Source organism: Antechinus flavipes, chromosome 1 (genome assembly GCF_016432865.1).
Source record: "Antechinus flavipes isolate AdamAnt ecotype Samford, QLD, Australia chromosome 1, AdamAnt_v2, whole genome shotgun sequence".
Lineage (NCBI taxonomy): Eukaryota > Metazoa > Chordata > Mammalia > Dasyuromorphia > Dasyuridae > Antechinus > Antechinus flavipes.
In genome coordinates, this window is record NC_067398.1 from 263462732 (window position 1) to 263478438 (window position 15707).

General features: G+C 34.8%; 1 protein-coding gene across 1 annotated transcript in view; it reads left to right on the forward strand.

Moving 5' to 3' along the window:
- The window catches only part of DNAH3 (dynein axonemal heavy chain 3), a 211538-nt gene that overhangs the window by 14027 nt on the left and 181804 nt on the right, over positions 1–15707 (forward strand). Inside the window, exons 8-11 of the mRNA XM_052001473.1 lie at positions 562–757; positions 4739–4864; positions 6951–7146; positions 14580–14759. Coding sequence (XP_051857433.1) covers positions 562–757; positions 4739–4864; positions 6951–7146; positions 14580–14759 — 698 coding nt within the window. The remainder of the gene's footprint in view (positions 1–561; positions 758–4738; positions 4865–6950; positions 7147–14579; positions 14760–15707) is intronic.

Genomic DNA, 15707 nt, shown 5'->3' on the forward strand with positions numbered 1-15707 from the left:
ATGTCCCTCGTATATGCCTTTCTTTTTCTAACCTTTCATTTTTTTCTCAGGTTATTCCCTTTGACTTTGATTTCTTTTTCATCTATTCAAATTTTAATTGTCCATCAAAGTTCAGCACACATCCACCCTCTCTCATCATCCTTCCCAGACCATTCTAGTCCAAATAAACTAGGTAAATTAGTATAGTGGAAAATAGACACTGGATTTGGAGCTGGAGAATTTAGATTCAAATGTTAACTTTGCCATCTTTATTACTTTAATGACCTTTCTAGATTGCATTTTCTCATCTGTAGAAGCAATCTGTACAGGATTGCTGTAGCTTTAGCCCTAAACATCTGTTCCTGTCTCTTCTGAGCTCACTCTGGAAAAAAAAAGTCACATATTCAGGATGAATGTTGCACCTTAGTCGAAGCCCGGGGATATAATCCAATAAACCAACTATAGAGGAAGAAAAGAAAGAAATGTTTTAACAACAAAATAGGCAAGCAATAAGAATTTCTTGTTTAAGGTGGAAGATCTGAGTATTTCTGACAGAGTGTTGTATTATTTTCTTGGTTACAGTTGATTATATCCTGATGGATCCCCAGGAGAAAGAAAGACTTTCAATTAACAACACTCCCCGCGTATTTCCACAAAGAATAATTCGAGCACCAGTACCATGGAACAAAGACTATAAGGCTGCAAAACTGTGGAATGAAGATCACCTCTTTGTAGTGAATCCCATGATGTTGGTCCTAAAGGAGATGTGGTTTTCAGAGTAAGACATCCACTCATTATATACTTATTAAGTGTCTATCATGTTCTAAACACAGGAAAAAGTGATTACAGAAGCCAGATTATGAGGAATTTAGAAAGGAATGGGCAAGGAATGACATAGAAAAACAATATTTGATATCATCATCATAACTGATGTGGTTTAGGGAACTCTAACTACCACGGCAGTTAGTACACTACAATTTATAATACTGGAGTTCTGCCTGAGGCACTAAGGGATTAAGAAATTTACATACATAATCATCTTGTAGGAAGGGACAGACAGGTCTTGAGTCCTGTCCTCCTTGAGCAAGGTCTTCCTGGCTCTCAGGAGATCTTTCCATCATACTGCTGGATGAAACATTTACTAACATCTTAAAGTTTTCAAATAAATTTACATTTGTACCTTACAAGGGAGTTAAAAACAAGTCTTGTTATCCCCATTTTATAGATAAGGAAGAATCTAAGACTCAGAAAGGTAGAGAAATGGGATGGTAGCATGAAGGAATAGTAGGGTCATCAAAAGTTGACAATGAAAGACCTACACGTGTTTGAAGACAAAGAAGAAAGATCCAATGGGAGGATGGATGTTGAAAAGAGAGGGAATATAGTAATGATAATAATAATGATAGCATTTATAGAGCACTTATTATGGCCTAGCCTCTGCACTAAGCACTCTACAATTATTATTTTATTTGATAACAACCCTGGGAGGTAGGTGCTATCATTGTCCCCATTTCCACAGGAGAAAACTGAGACAAACAGATGTTAAATGACTTGCCCAGCATCACATAATTAGTAAACATCTGAGGTCAAATTTGAATTTGGGTCTTCCTGTCTCCAGGCATAGTGCTATCATCTACTGTATCACTTAGCTACCTAGGGTATATGTGTTTGAAAGAGATCCCTCAGAAGCCAGGAGTGCATAACATCTGGAAAGTTGGTATCAAGATTAATTTTAGAAGAAATGATAGCCTTTCCTCTGGAACCAGAAAGAAGAATGAGTGAATAGTGATATATTGAGATATATGACATTATGGACAGTAAAATATTGAGATGATGAGAGGGGTAAATGAGGAAGGTCAAGCTGATCATTTCCAGGAACATCAAAACCCAGAGTTTCAAGATCAAATTAAAACTACTCCACTACACACCTCTCACATTGGCTAAGATGACAGGAAACGGTAATGATAAATGTTAGAGGAAATGTGGGAAAATTGGGACATTGTTGGTGGAGTTATGAACTGATTCCAACCATTCTGGAGAGCAGTTTGGAACTATGCCCAACAGGCTATCAAACTGCGTATGCCCTTTGATCCAGCAGTGTCTTTGCTGGGTCTGTATCCCAAAGAGATTATAAAGAAAGGAAAGGGACCCACATGTGCAAAAATGTTTGTGGCGACCCTTTTTGTAATGGCAAGGAACTGGAAACTGAATGGATGCCCATCAGTTGGAGAATGGCTGAATAAGTTATCTTATATGAATATTATGGAATGTTATTGTTTCATAAAAAATAATCAGCAGAATGATTTCAGAGAGGCCTGGAGAAACTTAAATGAACTGATGCTAAGTAAATTGAGTAGAACCAAAATAACATTGTATACAACAACAAGATTATATGATGAAAAATTCTGATGGGTGTGGCTTTTTTCAACAATGAGATGATTCAGGCCAATAGCAATGGGCTTGTAATGGAGAGAGTCATCTGCATCCAGAAAGAGGACTGCCTGTACTGAATGTGGATCACAACATAGCTTTTTTCACCTTTTTTTATTGTTGTTGTTTGCTTGCTTTTTGTTTTTCTCATTTTTTCTTTTTTTATTTGATCTTGTGCTGATGATGTGTGTGATGATAAATGTAGAAATATGTATAAAAGAATTGTACATGTTTAACATATATTGGGTTGCTTGCTATCTAGAGGAAGGGGCGGGGGAAGGAAGGAAGAAAAATGTGGAACAAAAGATTTTACAAGGTGAATGTTGAAAGCTGTCTTTGCATGTGTTTTGAAAATAAAAAGCTATTATTAAAAAAAAAATACTCCAAGCAGTCAGAAAGAAAGAATTCAAATACTGGGGAGCCACAATCAGTATTATACAAGATTTAGGAGAAAATAAGAAGGAGAAAAAAGGTTAACTTTATTTACCATTAATTAGGGTGTACACACAAATATTGAGAGAAAGCAAGGAAGAGAAGGGGGGAGTGATTGAACCTCACTCTCATCTGGACTGGTCAAAAAAAAAAAGGGAGAAATAAAAATAGGCACATACAGTTGAGTACAGAAATACATTTCAATAATCCAATCATTCTGAAGAGCAATTTGGAACTATGCCCAAAGGGATATAAAAATGCATGCCTTTTGATCCAGCAGTCACACTACTGAGTCTGTATCCCAAAGAAATCATAAAAGAGGAAGAAGAATTCACATTTGCAGAAGTCTTTGTAGCAGCTGTTTTTGTGGTAGAAAAGAATTGGAAAATGAGTAGATACTCATCTATCGGGGAATGGCTAAATAGTTATATTATTGTTCTATAAAAAATGATGAACGTGCCTTGATTTTAGAAAGATCTGGAAAGATTTACATGAACTGATGCTCAGCAAAACAAGCAGAACTAGGAATACATTGTACACAATAACAGCAAGATTGTGCGATGATCAACTATGACAGACTTGATTATTCTTTGTAGTTCAATGATCCAAGGCAATCCCAAAAACTTTGGTTGGAAAATGTCATCCACATCCAGAAAGAAAACTATGGAAACTGAATGTAAATCAACACATTCTATGTTCACTTTTTTTTTCTTTTTCTTCTGTTTTTTTTTTTCCCCTCTTGTGGTTTTTCTTTTTTGTTCTGATTTTTTTCTCCCAACATGATTCAAGAAAATAAGTTTTTAAAAAAAATCAATGTGCACATATGACAAAAAAAAAAATGTTGTTTTTATGTGTAATTAGGGAAAATTAAAATGTAAAAAAAAAGTTTTAAAGTTCATCCTGAAGGGGCACTTAGGTGGCACAGTGGATAGAGCATCAGCCCTTAAATCAATCAATAAAAAAAAAATAAATGTGACCTCAGAGGCTTAACACTTCCTAGTTGTGTAATCCTGGGCAAGTCACTTAACCCCAATTGCCTCAGGGGGGGAAAAACTTAATCCTGAGTTAGGTCAAAATTACATTTCACTCAATAGAGAAAACAGTAGGGAAAGAGGGAAAGAGAGGAAGAGAAATTACAAGGACGGTAAATGAAGGCATCGATTAGTTCTAAGCAAGACAAATTCTAAGAATGTACAAAAATATTTGTAGATCTTTTTGAGATGGAAAAAATGGAAATCTGAATGGTTATCCACAAATTTGGGAAACTGATGAAACAGTTGTGGTATATAAATATGATGAATTGATATTGAGCTACAAAAAAAATGATGAAGGGAGATGGTTTCAGGGAAATCTAGAGAGATTTATACAATATTATATAGAGTGAAGTGAGCAGAAACAAGAGAACATTTATAAAATGCCAAGATAACAGTATGATAAAGACAATTTTTTAAAAATTAAGAATTCTGACCAGCACAATAACTAATCACAGTTCCAGAGGACTAATGATTAAATATGTTCCCTATTTTTTGATAGAAAAATAAAGACTTAAGAGTACAGAAAAAGACAATATTTTCTAGACATGACAATGTGGAGATTTTTTTGATTCACTATACATTTTGTGATGAGTTTTGTTTTCTATTCTCACTTGAGAGGAAAAGTTGGAATGAGAAAATGAGAGCAGACTTATTGATGATTGAAACAAAATATTTGAAAATAAGAAATAGATATGTATATATATATATACATATATTCATAAAATTAATATTAAAGCTCCTCCTAAATCATCTATCATTAAGTCCCATTTAATAAAAGAGTAGGAAAAACACATTTCATTTCTGAGCTATGAATTTGATTAAAAAATAAAATTTAGCTTACACAGATTTTCCCTCTCTTTCAGATTTTGTAACATCCGGTTTGTTCGAACAGCTGAATTACTCGCAGGCCCATTGCCTCTATTGCCCAATGAATTTTTCAGTGTCGTTCAAAAGCACTGTGGTGAAGCTCGCCAGATTCTTCTTGACAAGTCAGTATTATATCCAAATGATGCTATTAATGAGACAGAAGCAATTGGAATTAAAATTGAGAACCAGCAGAGTTTATATTCTTCTCAATGCTGAAATCCTATCCTCTCTTTGTACTTATGTAGATAAACCCTTACATTCATCATCCTTATTTTTGGACTTCTCACTGTTCCCCCCTTCTTATGTTTTTTTCTTTCAACTATTCCTTTGTTTTCATAAAGGCTCTTTCTCCTGGAACCTCTTCCCATCATCTATTACCTATTATAGTACCTACTTCCCATTACCAACCTTCAAACTTTTGAGCCCTTTCTTGGTTATGGATGCAAAATATTTAACATTCTTGTATTTTGACTACCCAGCTGATTAATCTCAGAATACTAAGAATAAAGAAGTTTCCATTGTTTTAACACAATTTATTTTTAGCCATGATAAGAATATAGCTACATCCAGAGCCAAAGAAAATACCAGCCACTTCAGAGACTGAATGGCATGAAGAATTTAGGCAATGATTTCCCTGGAAAATTGGCAGTGAGGGTGGAGATGGGGAGGCATGTATAGCATGGGAGCGAGAGTTTGAAGGAGGACAATGCTCCACTTTTAATTCTGCTTTCTCCCTTTCTGAGCAGGGAGCCCTATTTCAGTTTTCTTTTTTTTTTAGTCAGTGGATAAATATTTTTTAAGCACCCACTATATGTCAGGTACTATGATAAGAACTGGGAATATGAAGAAAGGTATAAGACAATCTCTGTTATTGAGAAATTCATAACTTAATAGGAGGAACAACATGGGAAAACAAGTCATATACAGAATACATTAGATTTAATCAATATACGGAAAACACTAGAATTAAGAGAAATTGAGACAATCTTCTTGTAGAAAGTGAGATTTTAGCTGGAACTTTAGAGAAGTAAAGAAATAGAAATGAGGGGAGAGAACATTCCAGACATGAGGGACAACCAGAGAGAATGCCTTGAACCGAGAGATGAAGTGTATTGTTTGAGGAACAGCCAGGAGGTCAATGTCACTAGATTGAGGAGTAAAAGGGAGTGAGGTGGTATAACATATAGTATCTGATAGTTAGAAAGAAAAGGAATTCACATTTCTTTTTCAATGTACTTTATCAAATATTCCCGACCACATGGGTGATACCATAGCAAAAATATCTTTTTGTTGCTTTTATCTCATTTACTTTCTTGGGAAAGGGGAAATGGGTAAAGTTGGTCAGAAAATTTTTTTCAAAAATATTTCTCATGTGTGGGGTTATGCATAAGAGAGACAGCATGATGAGATGGATAGAAAACTGGCTGTAAAGCAGATCACTGTAGACTAATATTAACTTAGAAAACTACATATTAGTATTATCTATTTCTAATTTTAAAATTTTATTTTATTAAATATTTATCAATTACATTTTAATCTGGCATCTTTGCACTTGGGAGCATTGCAGGTTGCAAATGCAGGTGCAAGCAGCATATTTGCTACCTTTATTCCAGCATTTCTCTAAGATGATAATCTAGATTGGTAGTTAGAATTCTCTTACCTGGGAATTCCCTATGCTAGTAAAATCTGAGGCCCATTGCCTAACATAGGTTTACACAAGGTGTGCCTAGGGATTATAAAGATGAAAACAATGAGTCTGTCTTTTAAAAGACTTATTCATTTTATTAGTAAGAGGCAACATGTACACAAATAAGCAAATACACCTTTCCAATAATGTTATAAGATCCTACAGGTACTCAGAATGTGTTCACATCTTCTGCATTTGCATTATTCTCCACAGAACCTACCATTAATAATAGCAATAATAATTAAACTTCTAATTCAAGAAGGAAAGAATATTAACAACTGAAGGAATGAGGAAAGGTCTCCTATTAGGAGATGGCACTGCAAAAGAAGAAACTTGTCTTGAAGAAACTTTAAGATAACTAACTGATGTGGTTATTTTAGTGGGAAAGGAGCCCACCTACTCTACTTGATTTCCTAGGATCCCTTCTACCTTCTTTCTTGGCAGAAAGGTCAGCAAAGAGAGAGAAAGGTCTCCAGAACTCAAATACCTACCTGATCCCAGGTTGCCTTTTGTCCTTGCAGGTGGATTCCCATGTGTGCCCAGCATTTTATCTTACAGAAGCATCATTGGCTTCGTTTTGCTCCCAAGAGTGACTTTGATTCCTCTCGAAACATTGAGGAGTATTTTGCTTCAGTGTCTTCCTTCATGTCCCTGCAGCTTCGGGAGTTGGTCATTAATTCGTTGAAGGACCTTGTTGAATTTTTTATGATCCACAAGGTACAAATGGACAATGAATTGATCTTTTGGATATGGCAAAAGTAGTAAGAACATCATCCAATGATGGGTGTATAATTTTTGTATTTAAAATTTTTTTTCGCCAGTGCCTTTGGATTGGGATAGGGGGTTGTTCCACCCCACACAAAATTCTCCCTTGTAATAGATATTTAAAGAAACTGTTAATCAAAACTGTCTGACAAAGCAACTATGCTTGGCAGAGTAAACAGCATTTTGCACCTATAATTACCCTCCTCTTTCTCTCTCCCTCTACTTCTCTCTTGAGAGGAAGAATGTATTCCATCCTCAGGATCCAAGATTGCTAATTGCAATGAATCTGCCTTTTAGTAAAATGTTTATTTTTGTTATAATAGTCATCATGGAATTCTTTCTTTTGGTTCTGCTTTCTTTGCTCTGCATGAGTCCCTGTAAATCTTCCTATGTGTTTCTGAATTCCTCATATGCAACATATATATGCATGTTTATGTACATACATATACATATGCATACACGCCTCTGTTTATATATACACATACATATTTATAAATTGGTGGGAGACTCTGGATCTCTGATTTCATTAATGTGTCTGACTCCAGAAAACTCACTTCACTAAGGCATATCAGCGACTCTTTTACAATGTTAAATTTTCTACTGAGTTAACTATTTGGTAAAGAGATGTCAAGGACACAGGCCACACAACCAGTTTGTGTTAGAGGCAGTATGTGAGCTTAGGTCTTCTTGAGTTCCAGGTTAGCTCTCTCTGGCCTCTGTTCTGTTAAAAAAAAATTCTATTATATTCACACACTTCAACTTGTTTAAATATGTTTTCTTTTATATGTAGCTAATATATGAAGATCTGGGTCTAAACAAAAGGCAAATTTTAAAATTAATTGTTCACTTTTGTTTTATTTTATTTTATTTTTTTAGAAAAGGGAAACAAAACAAAACAGAATGTTGTTATATACCCAGCAGAACATCAGGAAGGATTCAAAATATGTAACAATAAATTTCTAGTTCAAGAAAAAAAATATAATAATAGAAGAAATTATATCCACAAGTGTCCATCTTTTCTTTCCTTCCTTGTAGGTTGTTGTTTTGTTGTCTACTTTATACTTTTTTACTTCATTTTTTCCCCCTTTCATTCCTCCCATTTTCCCCAATTAGGCTATAGTTAAACACAGATATATCTAATAGATACACACACACATATACATACATACATATGTGTGTACACGCATGCATGCATATATGTATATACACACATGTACATGTGTACATACGCACATCATACATCCACATACATACAACCCCCCCACATATATATCTATATCTATATATACACATATAGAGAGCAACATGCCTACATATCTACATATACTCACACACACATTTACCCATATGTAATCATGAATCTAAAACAATAATAGTATGGCTGATTTCTCTCTCAATTAAATCTTTAAGTTTGATGTTGCTTAGACCAATGACTACTAGCTGTACTTTTTTTTCCCCAATAAATTTGACTCCTGATCCTTGTTGTAGTGTTTGTATATATCTCTTCTTTCTGCTAATTCTTCTGACTTAATTCTGCTCCTTACCTTGCCTTGCTATTACTTAATCTTTCCTCGTCTATGGATCCCTCTCCTGTTTTCTTCCCCCCATCCTATGCTTCCCCTTCTGCCCATTCCTTCCCCCTTATTTCTTAGTAGATTTTGGAGGGAGCTATATACTTCAAGGTATATATGTAGCGTTGTCTATTTTACCCATTCCTGATGCAAGTATGAGCCCTTCTCTATCCTCTAAAGCTTCTGTGTCTATTTTTTCATCTGCATTTCATTTGTATAACTATTTCTTTTGAGCTACTCAATTGATGATATCAATTTTAAAGATATGTTATACATTTCCATGTAAAAAAACCAAACAATTTGTCCATGTTAAGTTCCTTGAAATTAATCTTGGATACTGGCTCTTATGTGTTAAATTTTCTACTGAGTTAACTATTTGGTTGATTGAAATTCCTGAAAATCTGCAAGTTCATTGAATGTCCATTTTTAAAATTGGATATTATAATTTTGCTGGATATGATATTTTTGGACAGAGGCCTGGGTCTTTTGATTGCCAGTAGATATGATTTCAGGACCTATATAGTCTTTTATTGTGGCTGCTGATAAATCCTCTGCAATTCTAATTGTAGCCCCAGCATATTTGAATTTTTTTCCTTGTTTCTTGATCCGGGGGTTTCAAAATTTGGCAATAATATTTCTATGTATTTTCCACAAAGGATCTCTATGAGGGTGGTGGTTGGTGGATTTTTTCTATTTCTACTTTCCCCTCATGTTCTCTTACTTCAGGACAATTTTTCTCAGATTATGTCTTGCATTATTGTGTCAAGATCACATTTTTGTCACAGCTTTTAGGTAATCCAATTATTTTTATGTTTGCTCTCCCTGATTTGTTCTTCAGATCTGTTGTTTTTCTCATGTTTCACATTGTTTGATTTTTTCATTTTTTATATTGTTTTGTTATTTCTTGGTTTCTATTACTTCACTGGTTTGCCCTTGCCCAAGTCTGATTTTTAAAGACTTATTTTCATCTTTAAGACTCTATATCTCCTTTTCTAGTTGATAACTTTTTTTTTCATAATCTTCTTTTTCTTGGATTTTTTTTTAATTTTCCTCAATGACTCTCTGATTTTTAAATTTTTTTTTTTTGAGTAGTTCTTTAAATTCTCTCTGGGCAGGGAGTCATTTAATATTACTCTTTGCGGTAGAAGCAGCTTTTTTTTTTTTTTTTTTTTTTTTACCTCAGTGTCCTCTGAAGATGAACCCTGGTCTTCCCTGTTCTCATAATAACTTTTTTATGGTTGGGTTCTTTTTTCTTTGCATGCTCATTTTTTTTTAATGAGAAGTATTAGTGTAAGCACCTCTAAGTAAGGGGATGGTGTCTCTGTCTTCATTTTAGCTCTCTACTTTGACATGGAATCCTTAATCAAAAGCTTTATTCTCCTTCAATTTGCCCAGAGTCAGCAGCATTCTGCCCCACTGCTTCTGCAATTACTGGTGTGCTAGTTCCTTCTCATTCAGGCTCTCTCTGGCTCTGGCTCCTAATCAGTGGAGGTTCCCTCTAGTTTCCTGGACTCAGATCCCAAACTTGGCACACAGTCTGGGAGTGAAAGTCTCTGTGGTTCCAGCGGAGACTCCATCTAAACCCAACTAGCCCCAAGAGTTTCCACTTAGGTGTTTCTGCTGAGCTAGGCTGAAGGTGTTTGCACTTCACATTAGTTAATCCCAATGTGGGATCGATCTTCAGATCTCATTGGATTGTGCCAGGAGGATGCCAGTTTTGCCCCAAGTCTTCTTGATTTTTCTTCTTTCTTATGTGCACCCTAAGGCGTAAATTTGTTTTGTTATTGGAGGAATCTGGAGAGCTTGAAATTTACTGAATGACTCCACCATCTTCCCAGAATTGGCTGAATTACTCACTTTAAAAGCACTTCACAATAGGAATTTTTAAAATAGCAAGCACTTCTACTACATTTAAAATAATGATTTCATTTGCAATTATCCAGTTTATGCATAGAACCTTTTAGGAAGTATCACATAAAGCAAAATAAACATCTACAACATAGTAACTCATCAATTCTGATCATAAGTAGATGTGTGGAGCATATTGAGTTTTAAATTAGACCTTGAAACATCTAGGTAGTGCAGTGCTGGACTTGAAGTCAGGAAGATCTGAGTGCAAATTCTGTTTAAATACTCATTAACCTTGTGACTACAATCATGACACTTAGTCACTATCAGCCTATTTCCTCAACTCCAAGATGAACATACCTCTTAGGGTGGTTGTGAGAATCAAATGAATATTTGTAAAATGCTTTGCAAATCTATTAGCTTCTCTCCCCCTTCCTTTCCCTCTTTGCTTCCTACTTCCCTATAAGCTGAGATTAGTTTTCTATGAAGCTAAAAGTGTCAGATATATTCTTTGAACTAATTATGATGAGAGTAAGATTCACACAATGCTCATCTCCCTCCCCCTTTCCCTTAATTGTAATAGGTCTTTTTTTGCCTCTTCATGAGATGTAATTTACCCTATTTTAATTCAATTTTCCTCTTCTTCCAATGGAATCACCTTTCCTCCTCTAGTTTCTTTTTAATATTACAATAAAATCAAATTATACCTGCATCCTCTAAATATAACTAAATAGAGATAGAGATCTCAAGAGTTAAACATATCATCTCCCCGTATGGGGATATAAGCTTTTTAACTTTTAAAAGAAAGTTATTTTTCTTTCCTTTTTATCTTTTTTATGTTTCTCTTGAGTTCTGTATTTGAAGATCAAATTTTCTATTCAGCTCTAGTCTTTTCATCAGAAATAGATGAAATTAATCTGTTTCATTGAATGTCCATCTTTTTTCCTGAAAGATAATACTTGGTTTTGCTGGATTAGTTGATTCTTGTCTGCAATCCAACTTCCTTGGCTTGCCAGAATATCAGACTCCATGCCCCCTTTGATCCTTTAAAGTGGAAGCTGTTAAGTCCTAGGTAATCCTGATTGTGGCTCCTCAGTATTTAAATTGTTTCCTTTTTAGTTGTTTGCAATATTTTCTCCTTGATTTGATTATTCTGAAATTTAGCTATGATGTACCTTGGAGTTTTCATTTTTGGGTCTCTTTCAGAAGGTGATTGGCGAATTCTTTCCATGGCTATTTTACCCTCTGATTCTAGGATTTCTGGGGAGTTTTCCTTGATGATTTCCTGAAAGATGGTGTCTGTTCTTTTTTTTTTTTTTTTTCTTCATCATGGTTTTCAGGAAGTCCAATAATTCTTAGATTGTGTCACCTAGATCTCTTTTCTAGGTCAGTGGTTTTTGCACTGAGGTATTTTACATTTCCTTCGGTTTTTTTTTTTTTTCATTTTTTTTTAGTTTTATTTGACTGATTCTTGAAATCTTATTGAGTCATTCACTTCTATTCAATTCTAATTTTTAGTGAATTATTTTCTTCAGTTAGCTTTTTTTAATCTTTTGCATTTGGCTAATTGAATTTTTATATGAAATATTTTGTTCATTGCATTTTTCCATTTCACAGATTTTGCTTTTCAATTAATTTGTTTTTTTTTATATTTATTTTATAAAGTTATATGCTTTTTCCATTTCATCAAATCCATTTTTAAGAAGTTTTTTTTCAAATAATTTCTTGTTTTCCTTTTCCATACTCTCTTGAAAAGATTTCATTTCTTTCCCCTATTTTTCTTCTAACTCTGTTTTAAGATCCCTTTTTAATTCTTCCAAGAGAGCATTGTGAAATGGGGACCAACTCATGTCACCCTGTGGGGCTTCATCTGGAGCTGATTTGCTTTTAAGGTCCTCAAGATTTGAGGTCTGTTTGTTTTTTTCTCTATAAAAGCTATTTATGATCAGAGTTCTTTTTGCTTTTTTGCTCATTTTTTTAAAGGTGGAGGTCTGCTCTTAAGGCAAAGGGGTGACAACTATTTTAATTTGCCCTAGGGCCAGTGCTGCTGACTGATTTCCAGGGCTGGGTAGACATGGCAAGGTTCCCCATTCTTCCAGGGCTCAGTGGCTTTCAGTTTGCCTCCTAGCAGATTGAAAGAGACATTTTCTGAAGTTCTTCCAAAGGACCTTCTGGAAGTTTCTTGTACTCCAAATATTTGTGGGCACTATCACTCCAAAACCAGCTCAGAGGCTTAATCTGCTATTGTTCTGAGGGGAAACTTGGGGGGAGATCAAATAGAGCTATATCTACTCTCTGCCATCTTGGCTCTGCCCCAATGCTGTGCAAATTTTAAAGTGGTATATAAATGTTAGCTATTATTATTTAAATTAAAAACCATATAAATCAATCAAAGAATTAATCCAGCAATCAGTAAGTCTTTATTTAGCAACTAATAAAAGTAAAGCATTGTTCTGGATACAAAAGAGAAAAAGAGAAAAAAAATAAAACAGGCCAAGTTACAAGGGACTTAAGCTATTTTCTGAAGATCACTCATTTTCATTTGGAGTTTGAGATAGCTATTTTGAAGATTTTTAAAAGACATTTTAAAATAGACATCTTGGGGCATTTAGGTGATATATAAGGGATAGAGCACCAAGCCTGGAGTCAGGAAGACCTGATTTCATATTCCATCCTTAGACACTAACTGTATGATCATAGGCAAGTTACTTAATCCTAATTGTCTTTCCACCCCTCCTCCCCCAATTGAAAAGGGACATATTGATCTAAGAATTGGGGTGCTAGAGCCAGCTCCACCTGGATGCTCAAGAACCAATTGTAAATTTTCCATGTGAGCATTTATATTTCATAAATCTGCAAACATTATAAATCAAGATTGGATTATATTGTGGATTGTTTTGATTTACAAAAGTAGTGGAGAAAACATTAACAATGCAGATTAAACTAAAAAGGTATCCTCCTGAGCATTAATATTTACCAGTATACCCCACCTGAAGTTAGGAATGAATTCCATGAAATTCATTCTAAAAAAGGTCCTTGAGGGAAAATGAACCCATCTTCTGAAATCTGATTCACAAAGTAGGGAAGAGAAAACTGACGGCATCCTGGAGTCAGGAGATCTGGTCTGACATTCTGTAAACTTAACCAAATTAATTCCTTCTCAGGACCTCAAAGTCTTCTTCTGTAAAAATGAAGATACTAGACAAGAGACATCTTAAAGTACCATTCAATTTTAAAATTCCTTGATTCTCTGTAACAACAGCATCAGATCTGGATTCTTTAGTCATCCAGAAAATAATTTATAGTGAAACTTAATGAACATTCCTTCAAATTATATGACCACAGGATCAGAAAATTTTAAATCTGGGAAGCAACCTGTAGATCATCTATGCCAAGCCCATAATATTACAGATTAAGAAACTGAGGTCCAGGGAAATTGAATTGATGAGAGAGGAGCCCCAAAACACACTCTCTCTCTCTCTCTCTGTCTCTCTCTTTGTCTCTCTCTCTTTCTCTCTCTCTCTCTCTCTCTCTCTCTTCCTCTCCCTCTCTTTGTCTCTCTGTGATTCTGAAAAGAAAGGAGGCAACCAGAAAGTCCCTATTAAAGAGACTCAGAGAGGCAGATATTGGGATTTCTCTAAATGTGACCACTTCATAAGGACTTTCCAATGGCCACATTTAGAAATAAGGAACATTTTAATATAATAGTTCATGGATAAGTATATTTTTATTAAATGGAATATAGGAATAATTGGCAATCTTCTTCTCGTCTCCAAAAAATCTTTTGCAAAATTTTTACTGTATGGTGTCTTAAGACTAGCCACAAGTATTCTTTATAAGTTGCTATGCCAATGTGAATTTCCTGCCTGAACTGAGGCTATCACCTTTTTATTGAGTTCTCCTTAGTTTTAGTTCCAGGATTTTTCACGTTCTAATTGTTATTCTTTTTTTTTTTTCTCCCATAAGGATGGGAATGATTTTGAACACCCTTATCAAGAGATGGACTTCTTCATCCCTCAAGTAATCCTCTTAAAACTTGAAGTGAAAGAACCAATGATTACCTTTGATCCACCTTTTGATGAATGCTGGGAAATAATCTATAAGTGCTTCATGGAAATTATTAAGCACTCTGAAAATATTCCTAAGGTACAGTGTGACTCATAGAGAGGGGAGATATACAAAACAAGGTGAAAGAAGACTACTTGGAACATAATAGAACCTAAAAATATCCATGATAATAACATCAAGGGACATTTAATGGGAGTGTATAGGTCACCTTCTAAAGCTCAAGGGAGATTAAAGGAAATTAGAAAGGAAGCTAGAAATATTTTGAGAGACAACCTCTCTCATGGATATGTTATTCATGAATTGAAGGCTTTCTTAAACTAACCCATACCTTTGGTTTATGCTAATCTCTTAAATTAAGAGAATGTGGGGGTAGCTAGGTGGTACAGTGGCTAGAGCACTAGCCCTGGAGTCAGGAAGACCTGAGTTCAAATCTAGCTTCAAGACACTTGACATTTACTAGCTGTGTGACCTTAGGCAAGTCACCTTCCCCAATTGCTCCACCAAAAAACTACCCCAAAACAAACAAACAAAGAAATTATGTGTAGATTATGGAGCTAAAGCTAGAAGGGACTTTATTTTTAATATGCATTGCTTTATGAATCATATCGGAAGAGAAAAACCAGAACAAATAGGAAAAACCATGAGAGGAAAAAAAACAGTTTTTTTCTTACCTTGGTAAAAGGCTCATTTCCTGGCACTCTCCTAAAATCATCTTGGTGATTATTCTTGTAGGTTGGTGAGGTGCAATGAGGACACAGAGGATTCCTATGCTTTTATTTGCATTAAAATGATCCCTTTGCATTTCAAGAGGTGTCTTTTTATTATTGGAATTTGTAAACAAATATGTTACTCCCTCAGTGTCCCAAAATAGATCAACTCTGACTGAATCTCCTGTCAGCTTTTGTCTTTCCAGACTAAAAAGGGCTGTCTTCATATCCAGACCTATCTTCTTTTGACTATTTAAATTGACCTTTTTTTCTCCTAGTCCAATGCAATTCAATAAGCATCTTTTACTTGCCTATCATA